The sequence below is a fragment of the Ahaetulla prasina genome, chromosome 14 (assembly GCF_028640845.1).
Source record: "Ahaetulla prasina isolate Xishuangbanna chromosome 14, ASM2864084v1, whole genome shotgun sequence".
Taxonomy (NCBI): Eukaryota; Metazoa; Chordata; class Lepidosauria; order Squamata; family Colubridae; genus Ahaetulla; species Ahaetulla prasina.
The window spans coordinates 20,793,642-20,807,741 of record NC_080552.1 but is presented as its reverse complement, the minus strand read 5'-3'; the positions used below and the strand labels follow the sequence as shown (position 1 = coordinate 20,807,741).

The following is a 14,100-nucleotide window of genomic DNA, read 5'->3' as shown; positions in this document are numbered from 1 at the left end:
CAGCACTGGCTCTTCGGCTTTGAAACGGAGATGAGCACTGCCCCCTAGAGTCGGGAACAACTAGCACATATGTGCGAGGGGAACCTTTACCTTTACCTATATATCATCAATGCTTACAAGGACCTTATTTTCCAGAGAGAAAACAATTTGGCCTCATGGCTTTTACTGTAACCAATACTCAGTCGAGAGAGAGAGAGAGGTTGGCGAATGTGCTCTACCTATCGGACAGAATCAAAAGCCAGCCCAAATTTAATTTCCTTTCCTTCTTCTGGTTCCAGATCGCCACCTCGCCCAAGCCCTGGAGGCCTACATTATTCGGACGAGGACATCTGCAATAAGTACAATGGAGCCGTCTTGGCAGAAAGCATCGCCCTGACCGAGAAACCCTTAGATGCTTCAGAGTCGGAAGTGAGTTTGTGTTTGTTCAATGCTGGTTGGAGGAACCCTATTAAAATGAGACAGCGATTACTGCTAAATTAAGCAAAGTTGCATCAGGAAGTGGCAAAGTTGGATGAAGAGAAAGGGGCAATCTTATCTTCAGCCTGCTAGAATTTCACAGAAGTTCACAAAGGTCCCAACAGTTTTCTTAAAAAAAAAATGTTTTTAAAGGGTTAGAACAAGACTCTGACAATCCTGGCTGAGGTACCTGATTGTCAGAGGCTTTTTTTTTTACTTTTAAAAGCATTTTTTAAAAGGTAAAAAAACTGAAGCCTGCTAGGCAAAAAATGGGGGATGGGGGGTTTGTTTGACAAAGAGTGAGAGAGAGAGAGGAAGGAAGGAAGGAAGGAAGGAAGGAAGGAAGGAAGGAAGGAAGGAAGGAAGGAAGGAAGGAAGGAAGGAGGGAGGGAGGGAGGGAGGGAGGGAGGGAAAAAGAGAGGAAGGAAGGACTACAAATCTGGCACTAGATGCAGCTTCAGAGGATAATCCAGGGCTGGAAGGGACCTGGAGGTCATCTAGCCCAACCCTGCTCCAGCAGGACATTGTTAATGAGTTTCTGTCTTTTGATCCCCCACATAGCCACACCCACCCAGTCACATGACCCCCCCCCATCAAGCCACGCCCACAGAACCGGTAGGAAAGAAATTTAGATGTCACCACTGGGTCCTAGCCAGCCCTTCCTTCCAAGCAAGAAGAGGCAGTTTCTTTTCACTTGCTGCCTGCTGGAGCCATAGCAGGGAGCACCGAGCGGGAAATCTTTCTGTGGTTAAGTTTGGAAGATTCGCTGCTGCCTCCTTCCGACTCCCATTTCAATCCATTTTTCCATGTAACGCAATATTATCTTGAAAGCCTCAAGTTGACAAGGCAGGGTGACCCACCCACTCACCCCCCACCCCCTGCACCCTCCCTTCTCAACACAATGCCTGCATTTCTATCTCCGGATCTGAAAATGCCAGATTGTGAAAGGGAAATGCAATCAATCAAGGTGAATGCCAGAGGCATGTTGATTAGGGACCCCCTGCCTGGTGCTCTTGCAGAGTAGATCCTCCTGGGCTGACGCTCTTGGAGGAAAAGACTTTGACAGGTTAGGACATCACCAGGCTCTCCACAATCCCTCCTCCCAGGGTGAGGTTTACAGGGGAAGTCCTTTCTGTGTCCAGGGAAGGAAGGAAGGAAGCAAGGAAGGAAGGAAGGAAGGAGCAGTGGAGAGAGGAAAGAAGGAAGGAAGGAAGGAGAGGTGGAGAGAGGAAGGAAGGAAGAAAAAGAAGGGAGGGAGGGAGGAAGGAGGGGAAGGAAGGAAGGAAGGAAGGAAGGAAGGAAGGAAGGAAGGAAGGAAGGAAGGAAGGAAGGAAGGAAGGAAGGAGCGAGCAGTAGAGAGAGGAAAGAAGGAAGGAGAGGTAGAGAGAGGAAGGAAGGAAGGAAGGAAGGAAGGAAGGAAGGAAGGAAGGAAGGAAGGAAGGAAGGAAGGAAACAAGCTTGAATTCTCTGATGGAAGCACAATTATAGATCCTATTCTTGAGGAAGGCAAACAGAAAACTCACACATTTTGAGCCTCCGTACTCTTACTTTCGAGCGTGAGACATAGCAGCATCGATATTTACGATAGATCAAAGCAAGGAGGCTGTATTTTAAAGACACTTTTAAAAGGCCCCTCGAAGGTTGTGGCTAATGTTAATGCAAGTTCTTAAAAGCTCGGAGAAGTCTCCTTTACCACCAACCACCTTGTGTTTAGATTAGCTTTCCTGACAGCTTCACCCCATCCCGTCCTCCTTTCCGGATGTTTCCTAACATCTGATCAAACCGTGATCCGCAAGGGGAGGGAAAGTGCAGGAACCGGAGAAGAGCAAGCAACCAGCTCAAATGAAGAGTCACCTTCTCAGCTTCCTACCAACAATTTGTGGCTTTCCCTGAAACACAATGCGGCATTTGTCTTCCTTCCTTCCTTCCTTCCTTCCTTCCTTCCTTCCTTCCTTCCTTCCTTCCTTCCTTCCTTCCTTTTTCCTTCCACAACCTTTTTCCTCCTGATATTTGTAAGCGGGAGAAAGCCCTCGCCCAAGGACCAGAAGGCAGCTGATCTTGGGAGGGCTGGTGTCCACCAAGAAAAACGTCCATCGCGAACTCCAACATCCCTGCTGAAAAGCTCTTAAGCTCTAACCTAACGCGGGAGATCAGGGAAAGGCAGCAACGGCAGCTAAAATATTACAAGCTTAGCTCTCTGGCAAGGAGAAACCAGGAAGAACCAAGATCAGCCATGGAGGCCCGGGGAGAGAAGATTAATTGTCTTCTCGGCAGTGTTTCTGCTGAGGCGTCCTCCTGGTCACCTGCCTTTCACCTCTTGTTAATTATCTTTGGCAACCTGCTGCTTTTACCTGCCCTCTGACCGAGCCGCTGGGGAGTGACAACATTATCTTGCGATTACACTCACAGCGACTCTGTTCTTCTCTGTGTGACACCCTGGAATTAAAACCTGCCATTACAGGCGCGGAGCAGTGTTGCTGGGTCACTTTTGATATTCATGTCAGGAGTCCCACGTGCCCAAGAGAGCGCTAAGACCCAACTGCTGGCCAAGATGACTTCTGTAGGCTGAGCCAAGAGAGAGGGAAGGAGGTCACCTAAACGGCCTCTCATTAAACCCTTTCCTTGCCCGTGGCGTCAAGAAAGCCGTAACCCATAACCATCCCTGAGAGGGATTTTTTTGGCACTGGTTTGGTGACGTCACTCCCCACATTATACCTGTTGTGTCCCACTCCTCCGCTGATGGCCGGGTCGGGGAAGTCCGTATCAAGCGTGCCTCTGCAGCTTTGCCAAAGTCCTGTCAGAGTTCTCAGGGCAGGCAGGAGACCAGGAAATGACTTCAGCAATCCAAGTTAGACTTTGCCTGACTCAGAGAATGCCAGAAAGCAGATCCTTTATATAGGCCATGGGGTGTGGCTCCATGACTCAGCACTTATCCAGGCCTGCCCCTCCCTTCCTTTTGGTGACGTCGCCTCTCCATTCTCTGGAAGCGTGGGTCTATCCATTGCATCGTTTCGTCTCCAGCTGTTGGTAATCTCAGCTCGTGGCTAGCTTCAGGCACACATGCTATCGGAGGGAGGTTTGTTTGTTCGGCCTGTCCAGGCATGGTGCCAAGGCTGGGGGCTGGAGGCATGCCAGGACATTCTTCAGCACTATCAGCGTCTGGCAGGAGATAAGAGGGGCTCGGCTGCGGCAGGGGGAGCGAGCGAGACACAACAATACCAGCCTGTCCCTATTAGACTTTCTACGCTGGCTGGTTTCCCGTGACTCCGATCTGGAGGATCTGGAATCAACAAGGTTAGCAGGAAAGAATGGTGAGAACTTTTTCGGTTCACTCTGGAGAAAGAGCCGACTCAACCTTCCTTTCTTAAAAAAAAAATATTAGATCTTGGATATTGGTTTTAAGGAGAATGTCAGGGGTGGGATACAAATAATTTAACAACCCGTTCTCACCCAATGACTGGTTGGGTGGGCGTGGCCATGGTGGGTGTGGCCAGGGGGTGTGACAGGCACAACTCGGCCTCCTGCAGCCCCCTGGGAGCAAAAATGGGCCGTGGGAGGGGCACCACACCCCCACGCCCCGTTTTGGGCCTAGTAGGCCTCCCTGCACTTAGCTGGGAGCCAAAACAGGGTGCATGGGGACTTGTGGAAGGGATGGGAAGGGGCGGGACCAGCTAGCAATTTAACAACCGGTTCGGCCAATGTGATGCGAACCGGTTGAATCCCACTACTGCAGAATGCGAGTTGTTATTTCTCCTCTCCTTGGGTATCAGGAGGGGAAACTAACTTTGGCTTATCCAAGAATTCCAATCTTTTCATTTTTATGGGGGAAGGAGAAGCCGTGAACTCAGGTTTCTGCAGACCTTGGCAGACGTTCCACCTGGAGAAGCCAAACCTATCTCAGTTTGTCAAGAGAGGAGTTTCTCTTTGATGGAACTTCCAGGGTAGAAGATACGATTGAGCTCCAGAATATTCAAGGCCAGAGTCTGCTTTTCCTTCAGATTTTAATTCCTTTTTATTTTTTAAAGAACTCTGCAGCAGATAGATACTTCTCTACACATCCATGACGTGATGACCCCGACTCCAAAGCATTTTAAAAAAGCAATAAGACTCCAGAAACTGCCTGGAGCCACACTGCATGAAGACGTATATAAATATCTTGGTGGAGACTCGGAGCTTTTGAGAGCTGCCATTTAACCAGAATGCTGACTTGTCTGGCTTTGCCTTAGTTGGGGGCAGACATGTGGACGTCACATCCTATAAAGTAGTCCTTGACTTACAACAGTTCATTTAGTGACCGTTCAAAGTTACAACATCACTGAAAAAGGTGACTTATGACCAGTGGTGGGATTCAAGTAATTTAACAACCGGTTCTCTGCCCTAATGATTTCTTCCAACAACCAGTTTGCCAAACTGCTCAGAAAGTTAACAACCGGTTCTCCCGAAGTGGTGCGAACTGGCTGAATCCTACCACTGCTTATGACTGTTTTCCACACTTACGACCGTTGCAACAGCCCCGTGGTCATGTGATCAAAATCCAGATGCTTGGCAACGGACTCTCATTTATGACCTTTGTAATATTCTTGCGGTCCCCTTTTTGGCGACCTCCTAACCAGCAAAGTCGATGGGGGAACCCAGGTTCGCTATACAACCACGCTACTAATTTAACCGTGCAGGGATTCACTTAACAACCATGGCAGGAAAGGTCGTAAATTTGGGCCAAGGTCACTTAACCAGCGTCTCACTTAGCAACATGAATGTTGGGCTCAATCCGTGGTCGTGAGTTGAGGATTACCTGTATTGACTTACAAGGCGGAAAAAATATTTGCTCTAGGAAAATGTGAATTGGAAAATCCCCAATCAGATTTCTCTTCTCCATGCTTGGAAACCGAAATCAGTCCGGTTTGAAGGGAAATGCGCGGAGGGAGCGTTGCCCAAGAAAATCCACAGGACTGACGCTGGACGACAATTCCCCTGCCTGCCTGCTTCTTTGCTCCTTCAATTTCCCACCTCCAACCCACCCACCCCAAAAAAATAATTCTGTCAAAGCCAGGTGCGTGCGAGAGATGGGTGTGTAGCTGTCGCCTGCACCTTGCGTGGGTCTCTTGCAAATTTTGCCCTCCTGTCAAAGTCGATGGTGACGTTGGGCAAACATTTTGGATCCCCTGCAAGCTGAATTTTAACAAGGCCAAGCTAATCACATCAATAATGCTCCTTTCCATCAAGCAGGAGAGTACAAATGGGGAGATGCTGGCAGAGACAGAGAGAGAGAGACAGACAGACAGACAGAAACAGAGAGAGAGAAAGAGAGAGAGACACAGAGAGAGAGGGAGAGAGAGGGAGAGAGGAAGGGAGAGGGAGAGAGAGGGAGAGGGAGAGACAGAGACGCAGAGAGAGAGACAGACAGACAGAGGAACAGACACACACACAGAGAGGGAGAGGGAGAGACAGAAAAAAACAGAGAGTCAGAGAGAGGGAGAGAGAGAGGGAGAGAGAGACACATACACATAGAGAGAGAGACAGACAGATAGAGACAGAGAGGGAGTGGTAGTGGGAGAGAGAGAGGGAGAGACAGGGAGAGGGAGAGACAGAGACAGAGACACAGAGAGAGAGAGAGAGAGACAGACAGAGAGAAACAGAGAGAGAGAGAGAGGCAGAGGAGAGAGAGGGAGGGAGACAGAGAGACACAGAGAGACACAGAGAGAGAGAGAGAGTTGGAAAGAAATCTTATTAATATTATTATTGAAGATCAGACGTGTCTGGCCGCAGACTGCATATCATTAAGCCTCTTCCGCTCCAGACCGCCGAAGAGCATGGACCCTCCAAGCAAATGCATTGGGGGCTTGATTAAGGAACCCAAGGCCTTTTGCTTCACACCAGTGTGGCCAAGCTATCAGGATCTAGCATTTTGATGAAGCCCTGGAATTGCAGAATTTATCAGTCCTAGGAAAGGAAAGGCTGGAGAGAGGAGATAGAAACCAACCAGAGTGAAAGGGGATTTTTTCCCCCCTCTTCTTCTTCTTCTGAAGCCCTTTGAAAGTATTCAAGCACACCCAGCTGTTTGCCTCTCTCGCGATCAAAAAGAAAGGGTACCCAATTTTTTTGCTCAGCCTGTTTCTGACCGAAATTTGACAGCTGCCACGCTTTTGAAATTCCCCACAATGCCAGCTTTAAGCGAAACCAGCTCTCCAATTTGTCCATTCACAGCCTTTGTTTCTTCCACCTGACCAATATATATATATATATTTGGGGCATTTTCTCTGTTTTTGTGGCTGCCCAGGCATCAGTGCACCTCGGCTGGTCAATTTCCAATCTACCTGAGTGCCCAACCAAATTCCGGACTGATGCTGTTACCCTGGCAACTGTCGGGAGGATGCAGAGATTGGGGCCTCGCTGCACCGCCGAGACGAGACGGCCCTGCTGCATTGCCACTTAGTCAATAGTTTGAAGTCATTAAAAGGAACGTGCTCCTTTTGAGCCATAAACCCGGATGAAGGCCATTCGGGTAATAATGAGGGAGGGCTGCAGGGGACTCGGAGAAAATTTGGAGAGGCCCAGGGGCCCCAGCAACGGAACCTAAGCATGCCTAATGCTTGGAGCTGATATTGGTAACCAGCCTTGTTCACACGCATTAGGGAGATGGTAGACTAGGGGCATCCAACCTTGGCAACTTTAAGATCTGGGGACTTCAACTCCCTGACTCCCCCAGCTAGCCTGCTCCATCATTTCAAGCTGTCTGGGGAATTCTGGGAGTTGAAGTCCACAGATCTTAAGATTGCCAAGGTTGGATACTCCTGTGGTAGACCATCAACTCCAAGCTTGATGCCTCCGTAGGTCTTGTTACCATGGTTGGACATCCCTGTGGTAGACCATCAACCCCAAGCTTGATGCCTTCACAGGACTTAAGATTGCCATGGTTGGATACTCCTGTGGTAGACCATCAACCCCAAGCTTGATGCCTCCATAGGTCTTGTTACCATGGTTGGACATCCCTGTGGTAGACCATTAACCCCAAGCTTGATGCCTTCACAGGACTTAAGATTGCCATGGTTGGATACCCCTGTGGTAGACCATCAACCCCAAGCTTGATGCCTTCACAGGACTTAAGATTGCCATGGTTGGATACCCCTGTGGTAGACCATCAACCCCAAGCTTGATGCCTTCACAGGACTTAAGATTGCCATGGTTGGATACCCCTGTGGTAGACCATCAACCCCAAGCTTGATGCCTTCACAGGACTTAAGATTGCCAAGGTTGGATACCCCTGTGGTAGACCATCAACCCCAAGCTTGATGCCTCCATAGGTCTTGTTACCATGGTTGGACATCCCTGTGGTAGACCATTAACCCCAAGCTTGATGCCTTCACAGGACTTAAGATTGCCATGGTTGGATACCCCTGTGGTAGACCATCAACCCCAAGCTTGATGCCTCCATAGGTCTTGTTACCATGGTTGGACATCCCTGTGGTAGACCATTAACCCCAAGCTTGATGCCTTCACAGGACTTAAGATTGCCAAGGTTGGATACCCCTGTGGTAGACCATCAACCCCAAGCTTGATGCCTTCACAGGACTTAAGATTGCCATGGTTGGATACCCCTGTGGTAGACCATCAACCCCAAGCTTGATGCCTCCGTAGGTCTTGTTACCAAGGTTGGACATCCCTGTGGTAGACCATCAACCCCAAGCTTGATGTCTCCACAGGACTTAAGATTGGCAAGGTTGGATACCCCTGTGGTAGACCATCAACCCCAAGCTTCATGCCTCCGTAGGTCTTGTTACCAAGGTTGGACATCCCTGTGGTAGACCATCAGCCCCAAGCTTGATGTCTCCACAGGACTTAAGATTGCCATGGTTGGATACTCCTGTGGTAGACCATCAACCCCAAGCTTGATGCCTCCGTAGGTCTTGTTACCAAGGTTGGACATCCCTTTGGTAGACCATCAAGCCCAATCTTAATGCTTACGTGGCTGATTCCCACCCATCTGGAGGTCCTTAAGCCAGGTGTAATTCTTACCTGCTACATCCTCATCCATTTGGCTTTTTCCATCTTCCACTGGGAGGGGACCCCATATTGTGACCACTCTTTTCCACTCCTGGTTTCTGTTTGAATCCAAGAGGGACATCCTTGGCTTGTCAAAGCTTCTGTTTTCAAGACGCTTCCATGGAGTTGACCATGTCCGAAGGGTAGCTTGTTAAAGAACGGAGAAGTAACCTGCCAGGGGAGCTGGCAATCCCTCGCCTTTTGCTTTCATGACTGGATTACAGGAAATCCTCAGTTCACAACAATAGCTGAGAGCAGAATTTCTGCTGCGAAGCAATCCGGTTGTTAAGTGAGTTTTATGACCTTTCTGGCCGCGGTTGTTAAGTGAACCACTGCAGTTAGCTGAATCACGCGGTCACGAAGCAGATCCGACTTTCCCCGTTGTTTGCCAGGGTTGCAAACGGCGGGTCGTGTGACCCCGGGAGGCTGCAACCGTCATAAGAGCGTGCCGTTTCCCTAGCAACCCCAGTTTCGATCACGTAACCCCGAGGATGCTGCGAGGGTCCTAAGGGCAAAGACTGGTCCCAAGCCACCTTTTTTCAACGCCATTGTAACTTTGAAAAACTGTACGGGTAGTCCTCAGCTTACAACAGTTCGCTTAGTGACCGTTTGAAGTTACAACGGAACGGCGCTGAAAAAAGTGACCAGTTTTCACACTTACGACCGTTGCAGCATCCCCCGCAGTCACCAACGGTTTACCTTCGGATGTTTGACCACCGACTCACATTTATGACGGTTGCATTTTCTCCCGGGGGGGGAGGGGTGTCACGTGATTTCCCCCTTTAAACGACCTTCTGGCCAGCAAAGTCGGTGGGGGAAGCCGGATTCGCCGAACAACCGCGTGACTCGTTTAACAACTGCCACGATTCGACTTGACAAACGTGACACCCCCCCGGGACTTTTCTTTTGTTCTTCCTTCAAGACGTTTCGCTTCTCCTCCAAGAAGCTTCCTCAGTTCTGACTCGTAAATGGCAGGTTGTAATTCGAGGGACTCCCTGCGTCGATTCCACTCCGCCTTTCAGTCAAAGCTTTTGGCCCCGTATATCGTATTAATAACAGCACGGAAGACGTCACGAGGAAGAACAAAAACGCAGAAGCGCTTAGAGATTTTTAGCCTCTTTGGGTGGCTGGATCTCTCTCGGAACAGCGGTGCATACAAAAATAGAAATTTCTAATCAGGATGGAATTTATTATTCCTGTCATTTCCCTTCTGTCATTTCCCTGCTGGGCCTGTAAACCAAACAAGAGCCAGATACGGCTTTAACATCCTCTGGTTTTGGAAAAACAGCTAAACGGGCCGTTTTTGCCATGGGGAGGGGAGATTACGGGTACCTGCCCCCTTCCCCCGATTCCCTGCAGCTCTTTTCAAGTGGCTATAATTCCTAATTTGCTTGCCGGTTTCCTACACACACACACACACACACACACACACATACACAGAGTTTTCTTATCTGGCAGACCCCCCTCGCTCACCGCCGAAAGCGCCAGGTAAGATTCTCATTATACCGCCAGCTGCATAGCGAAAATTGATTTTATGCGTCTCAAACTGTATCGTTCAGATTCAAGAGTTCTCAAATGTGTTTTTAACAACAGATAAAATAGAGAACGTCACACTTAAAAAGATAATAAATTAAGGGGCTCCCTCCTGGACCGTCCAAATGTCACTCTAGGGGGGAGGAAATATCCAAAATGGGCCCCCCGTGGGTTGGATTTGAATGCAGTTCTAAGGGAGCGGAGAAAACCCTTCTAAAAACTAACGTTTGGACTCGAACAACCCTTGCGGGAATCAAATCAAAACAGTCTAGAGGTAATACCTTTGACAGAATCCCTTTAAAAAGAGAAACGAGAATCAAGGCGGACGTTCAGATGAAATCCTCCCGAAGCAACCAAGACGGGAACCAAGTTCCAGAGAACGTCCTTCCTTCAATATTTCTTTGGTCGGTCCAGTTGGAGGGATGGAGGGATGCGGTGGCCTAGAGGTGGAGCTCTCGCCTCACAATCAGGAGGCTGTGAGTTCGATCCTAGATAGAGGCAGATATTTCTCACACGGAGAATATATTTGCCGAACATAACTCCTCATTGGCAACAAGAAGGGCATCTGGCCATTAAAACACTCTGCTAGCTGCATGCAGTTGCCCAGACTCCACCCCACAAGGGATGATGGGGTCGTTAAAAGAGGATGATGAGTCCAGTTGGAGGGATCAATTCAAGGCGAGATTGTTGTCCTTCTTAGGATGTGGATAATTCCGTTGAGATCCACGTCCTGAAAACGCGCACAAGGTTCAGCTCAGTACGGTAAACATCCTAATCCACACCTGGGGGAGATTTGAAGAAGGCCAAGGCGAGGTGGAACAGACAAAGCCTCTTTGCTCCAGGTGCCTCCCAATTCCTCTCTTGAATCCCGAGGTCAAGGTTCCAAGTAATACATCCCATTCAATAAGAACTCCGAGGCAAGCAATTTCCTCAACGAACATTTTATTGGAACATATCAAATTGGCAGTTTTCTTGGTGGAAAACTGGGTCTCGATTCCCACCGTTTTTACACCCAAGTTTTACACCCAGTTAAAAGCAAAACTTTATCACTTCCCCCAGAGTCGCCCATCACATGGTCCAATTAGCATGTAGTCCAGTTGCTAGGTGACCTCTCTCACCTCCACCTTTCGAGCACCTGCACCAACGTCCTTGATTCCCAGGGGAAAGAATTCTGTTTTGGCTACAGCACCCCAGCTATCTTTACATACTCTGCCCCTCCCTCCCTGGCCCCTTCGCTCCAGGCTGTGCCGGCCCTGAAGCTGTAAGAAGAAGCTCTCTAGAGAAAAACTACAAAGGAAAATGGCCACAGTTCGGCCAGCAGTGAAATGCATTTACCTTCGCTACTGGTTCAGAAATCCTCATCCGCAGAGGGTCCAAAATGGGATGTAATGACTTCCCAGTGGGTGGGCAGAGCCTCTCACCACCAACCTTACCGGTTCACGCAAGCCAGATAGATCCGGCCGAATTTCACTGCTGAGCTCGGCCACCTTCAGGGTTGAAACCCGCACCTTGCTGTCTCTCAGTCCTCCAACCTACAGATTCCCCATTCCCATGTCATTTGCACCTCTATAACTGTCTAGTTTGGTTCTGCAACCCAACAAGACAGACACGGACTTCAGAGGATCATTAGAACTGCAGAAAAAATAATTGCTACCAACCTGCCTTCCATTGAGGACCTGTATACTGCACGAATCAAGAAGAGGGCCCTGAAAATATTTACAGATCCCTCACATCCTGGATATAAACGGTTTCAACTCCTACCCTCAAAACGACGCTATAGAGCAATGCACACCAGAACAACTAGACACAAGAACAGTTTTTTCCCGAAGGCCATCACTCTGCTAAACAATTTTTTTTTTTAATTTGAATTTATATCCCGCCCTTCTCCGAAGACTCAGGGCGGCGTACATTGTGTAAGGCAATAGTCTCATTCTATTTGTATATTTATATACAAAGTCAACTTATTGCCCCCCCAACAATCTGGGTCCTCATTTTACCTACCTTATAAAGGATGGAAGGCTGAGTCAACCTTGGGCCTGGTGGGACTTGAGCCTGCAGTAATTGTAATTGCAGGCAGCTGTGTGTTAATAACAGGCTGCATTAGCCTGGTGAGCCACTTCCCAGCCCTAATTCCCTCAACACTGTCAAACTATTTACTAAATCTGCACTACTATTAATCTTCTCATTGTTCCCATCACCCATCTCCTTCCACTCATGACTGTAACTTTGTTGCTTGTATCCTTACAATTTATACTGATATTGTTTCCTGATTGCTTATTGGTAGCCTATGACTATCATTAAGTATTGTATCATTAAGTGTTAAATTTGTACCCCATGACTATCATTAAGTCTTGCAAGTGTTATACCTTGATGAAGGTATCCTTTCTTTTATGTACACTGAGAGCGTATGCACCAAGACAAATTCCTTGTGTGTCCAATCACACTTGGCCAATAAAAAAAAATTCTATTCTATTCTATTCAAAAATGATGGCCGCCTGGACCACTCCGCGACCGAGACATTAACAGGTCCTTTTCTCTCTCCCTCCACTCACAGGGGACGGATTCCGACTATGAAGACGAGCTGCCAAAGCATTCGTTCGTCAACCACTACATGAGCGACCCGAGCTACTACAATTCGTGGAAACGCCAACAAAAGGGCACAAAGCATTCGACGCCTTACAGATACGAGGAACGGGTCGCGAGCGAGGCCGAACCTTACTTCCAGACTGTTATCACGACGCAGAGTTCAGGAGGGGTCTACACCCCGACAGGGCAGCCCACCCCGGGCTCAAGGACTCCAGTGACAGGGTTCTCTTCGTTCGTCTAGCACCCGTGGAAAAAGAGCGCCGACCTCGCATTCAGTGGCCCGCCATAGTTCGGGTCAACACCAGCCCATCCCGACGTGACTCTGGGCGGCACACAGGCAGTGAACTGGGGGTATATTTCTCTTTATCAGGGTAGAATGGATGTACATGTGAATGTCTTTTGGGTTTTTGTTTTTTTTTCAAGACAATCAAGACATGGAGCTGATGAGTTTGCTTTGATTTTTTTTTCTCCCCCTTTGAAAATCCCATAAATGATCAAAACCGGACCATTTTAACCACTTTGGAATATGATTTAAAAGAATTTTTTAAAAATAAAAATATGCTTTTTTAATGTCGTCTGGGTTTTCTTTCCTCCCTCTCTCTCTCTCTCTCTCCTTTTTCTTTCTCTCCTTTCTTTGTTTTTCTTTCTTTCTTTTTTCTTTCTTTCTCTCTTTCTCTCCTTTCTTTTTTTCTTTCTCTTTCTTTTTTCTTTCTCTCTGTCTCTTCTTTCTTTTTCTTTCTTTCTTTCGTTCTTTCTCTTTCTTTCTGTTCTGTTTCCCTCCCCCCAATACTCCCAGCAAAGAGTCAGTCAGAGGCCTTCTTTTCTCCTTTTATTTACATAGATATATGTCCTGGCCATGTCTACCCACGGGCCTGCCAAGTTTCTGGAGATAACGAGGAAATTACAGATAAGGCCAGAATTACTCACGAATATATTCTTCCCTCCATTGATACAGTTTGCCCGCACAAATTCATTGCTTTGTCCAAGACAAAAAACCAGGAAGTCCCGCCTCTTATTTATAGTCTCTGCAGATGTCACTGCATGACAATTATGACTTGGCTTTATCCCAACACTGCTTCTGCTGCGCACGCCGGTCATGCCTGCGCAGTCTTGCATCACTCCAAAACTGTTCTTGGGGCGTTGCCAAATCAGAAGAAGGCTCCAGGGAATCAGACCTTGCCGGCCCCTCCTCCTCCCTTTGAGTGGGTGCCAGGGAGGGAAAGGGCTCAAGAGAAGCAGGGCTTGCCAGGTCTTCTCCCTCACTTTCTGAATCATCCGAGTCCAGGAGTCCGGGTCCAGGAACCTGGGTCACAACACTTTCTTTCTTTCTTTCTTTCTTTCTTTCTTTCTTTCTTTCTTTCTTTCTTTCTTTCTTTCTTTCTTTTTCTAATCCAAGACGTCAATGCCATCCTTTTGAATTGCACAGCAATTTGGTTACGTAAATTAAGGTGACAGGACAGATTTTAAAGTGCCGTGATGCCCAAT

The 14,100-nt window shown here is 48.2% G+C and overlaps 1 protein-coding gene across 4 annotated transcripts in view; it reads left to right on the top strand.

The window, feature by feature from the left end:
• Nucleotides 1-13,160, top strand: part of SDK1 (sidekick cell adhesion molecule 1) — a 503,056-nt gene extending 489,896 nt beyond the window's left edge. The window contains exons 44-45 of one of the 4 annotated variants that reach the window (XM_058157083.1): nt 279-408; nt 12,584-13,160. In XM_058157083.1, the coding sequence (XP_058013066.1) occupies nt 279-408; nt 12,584-12,856 (403 nt within the window). In that variant the 3' untranslated portion in view covers nt 12,857-13,160. The remainder of the gene's footprint in view (nt 1-278; nt 409-12,583) is intronic. The other 3 variants (XM_058157082.1, XM_058157085.1, XM_058157084.1) reach the window with 3 other exon arrangements.
• Nucleotides 13,161-14,100: the final 940 nt, after the last annotated feature.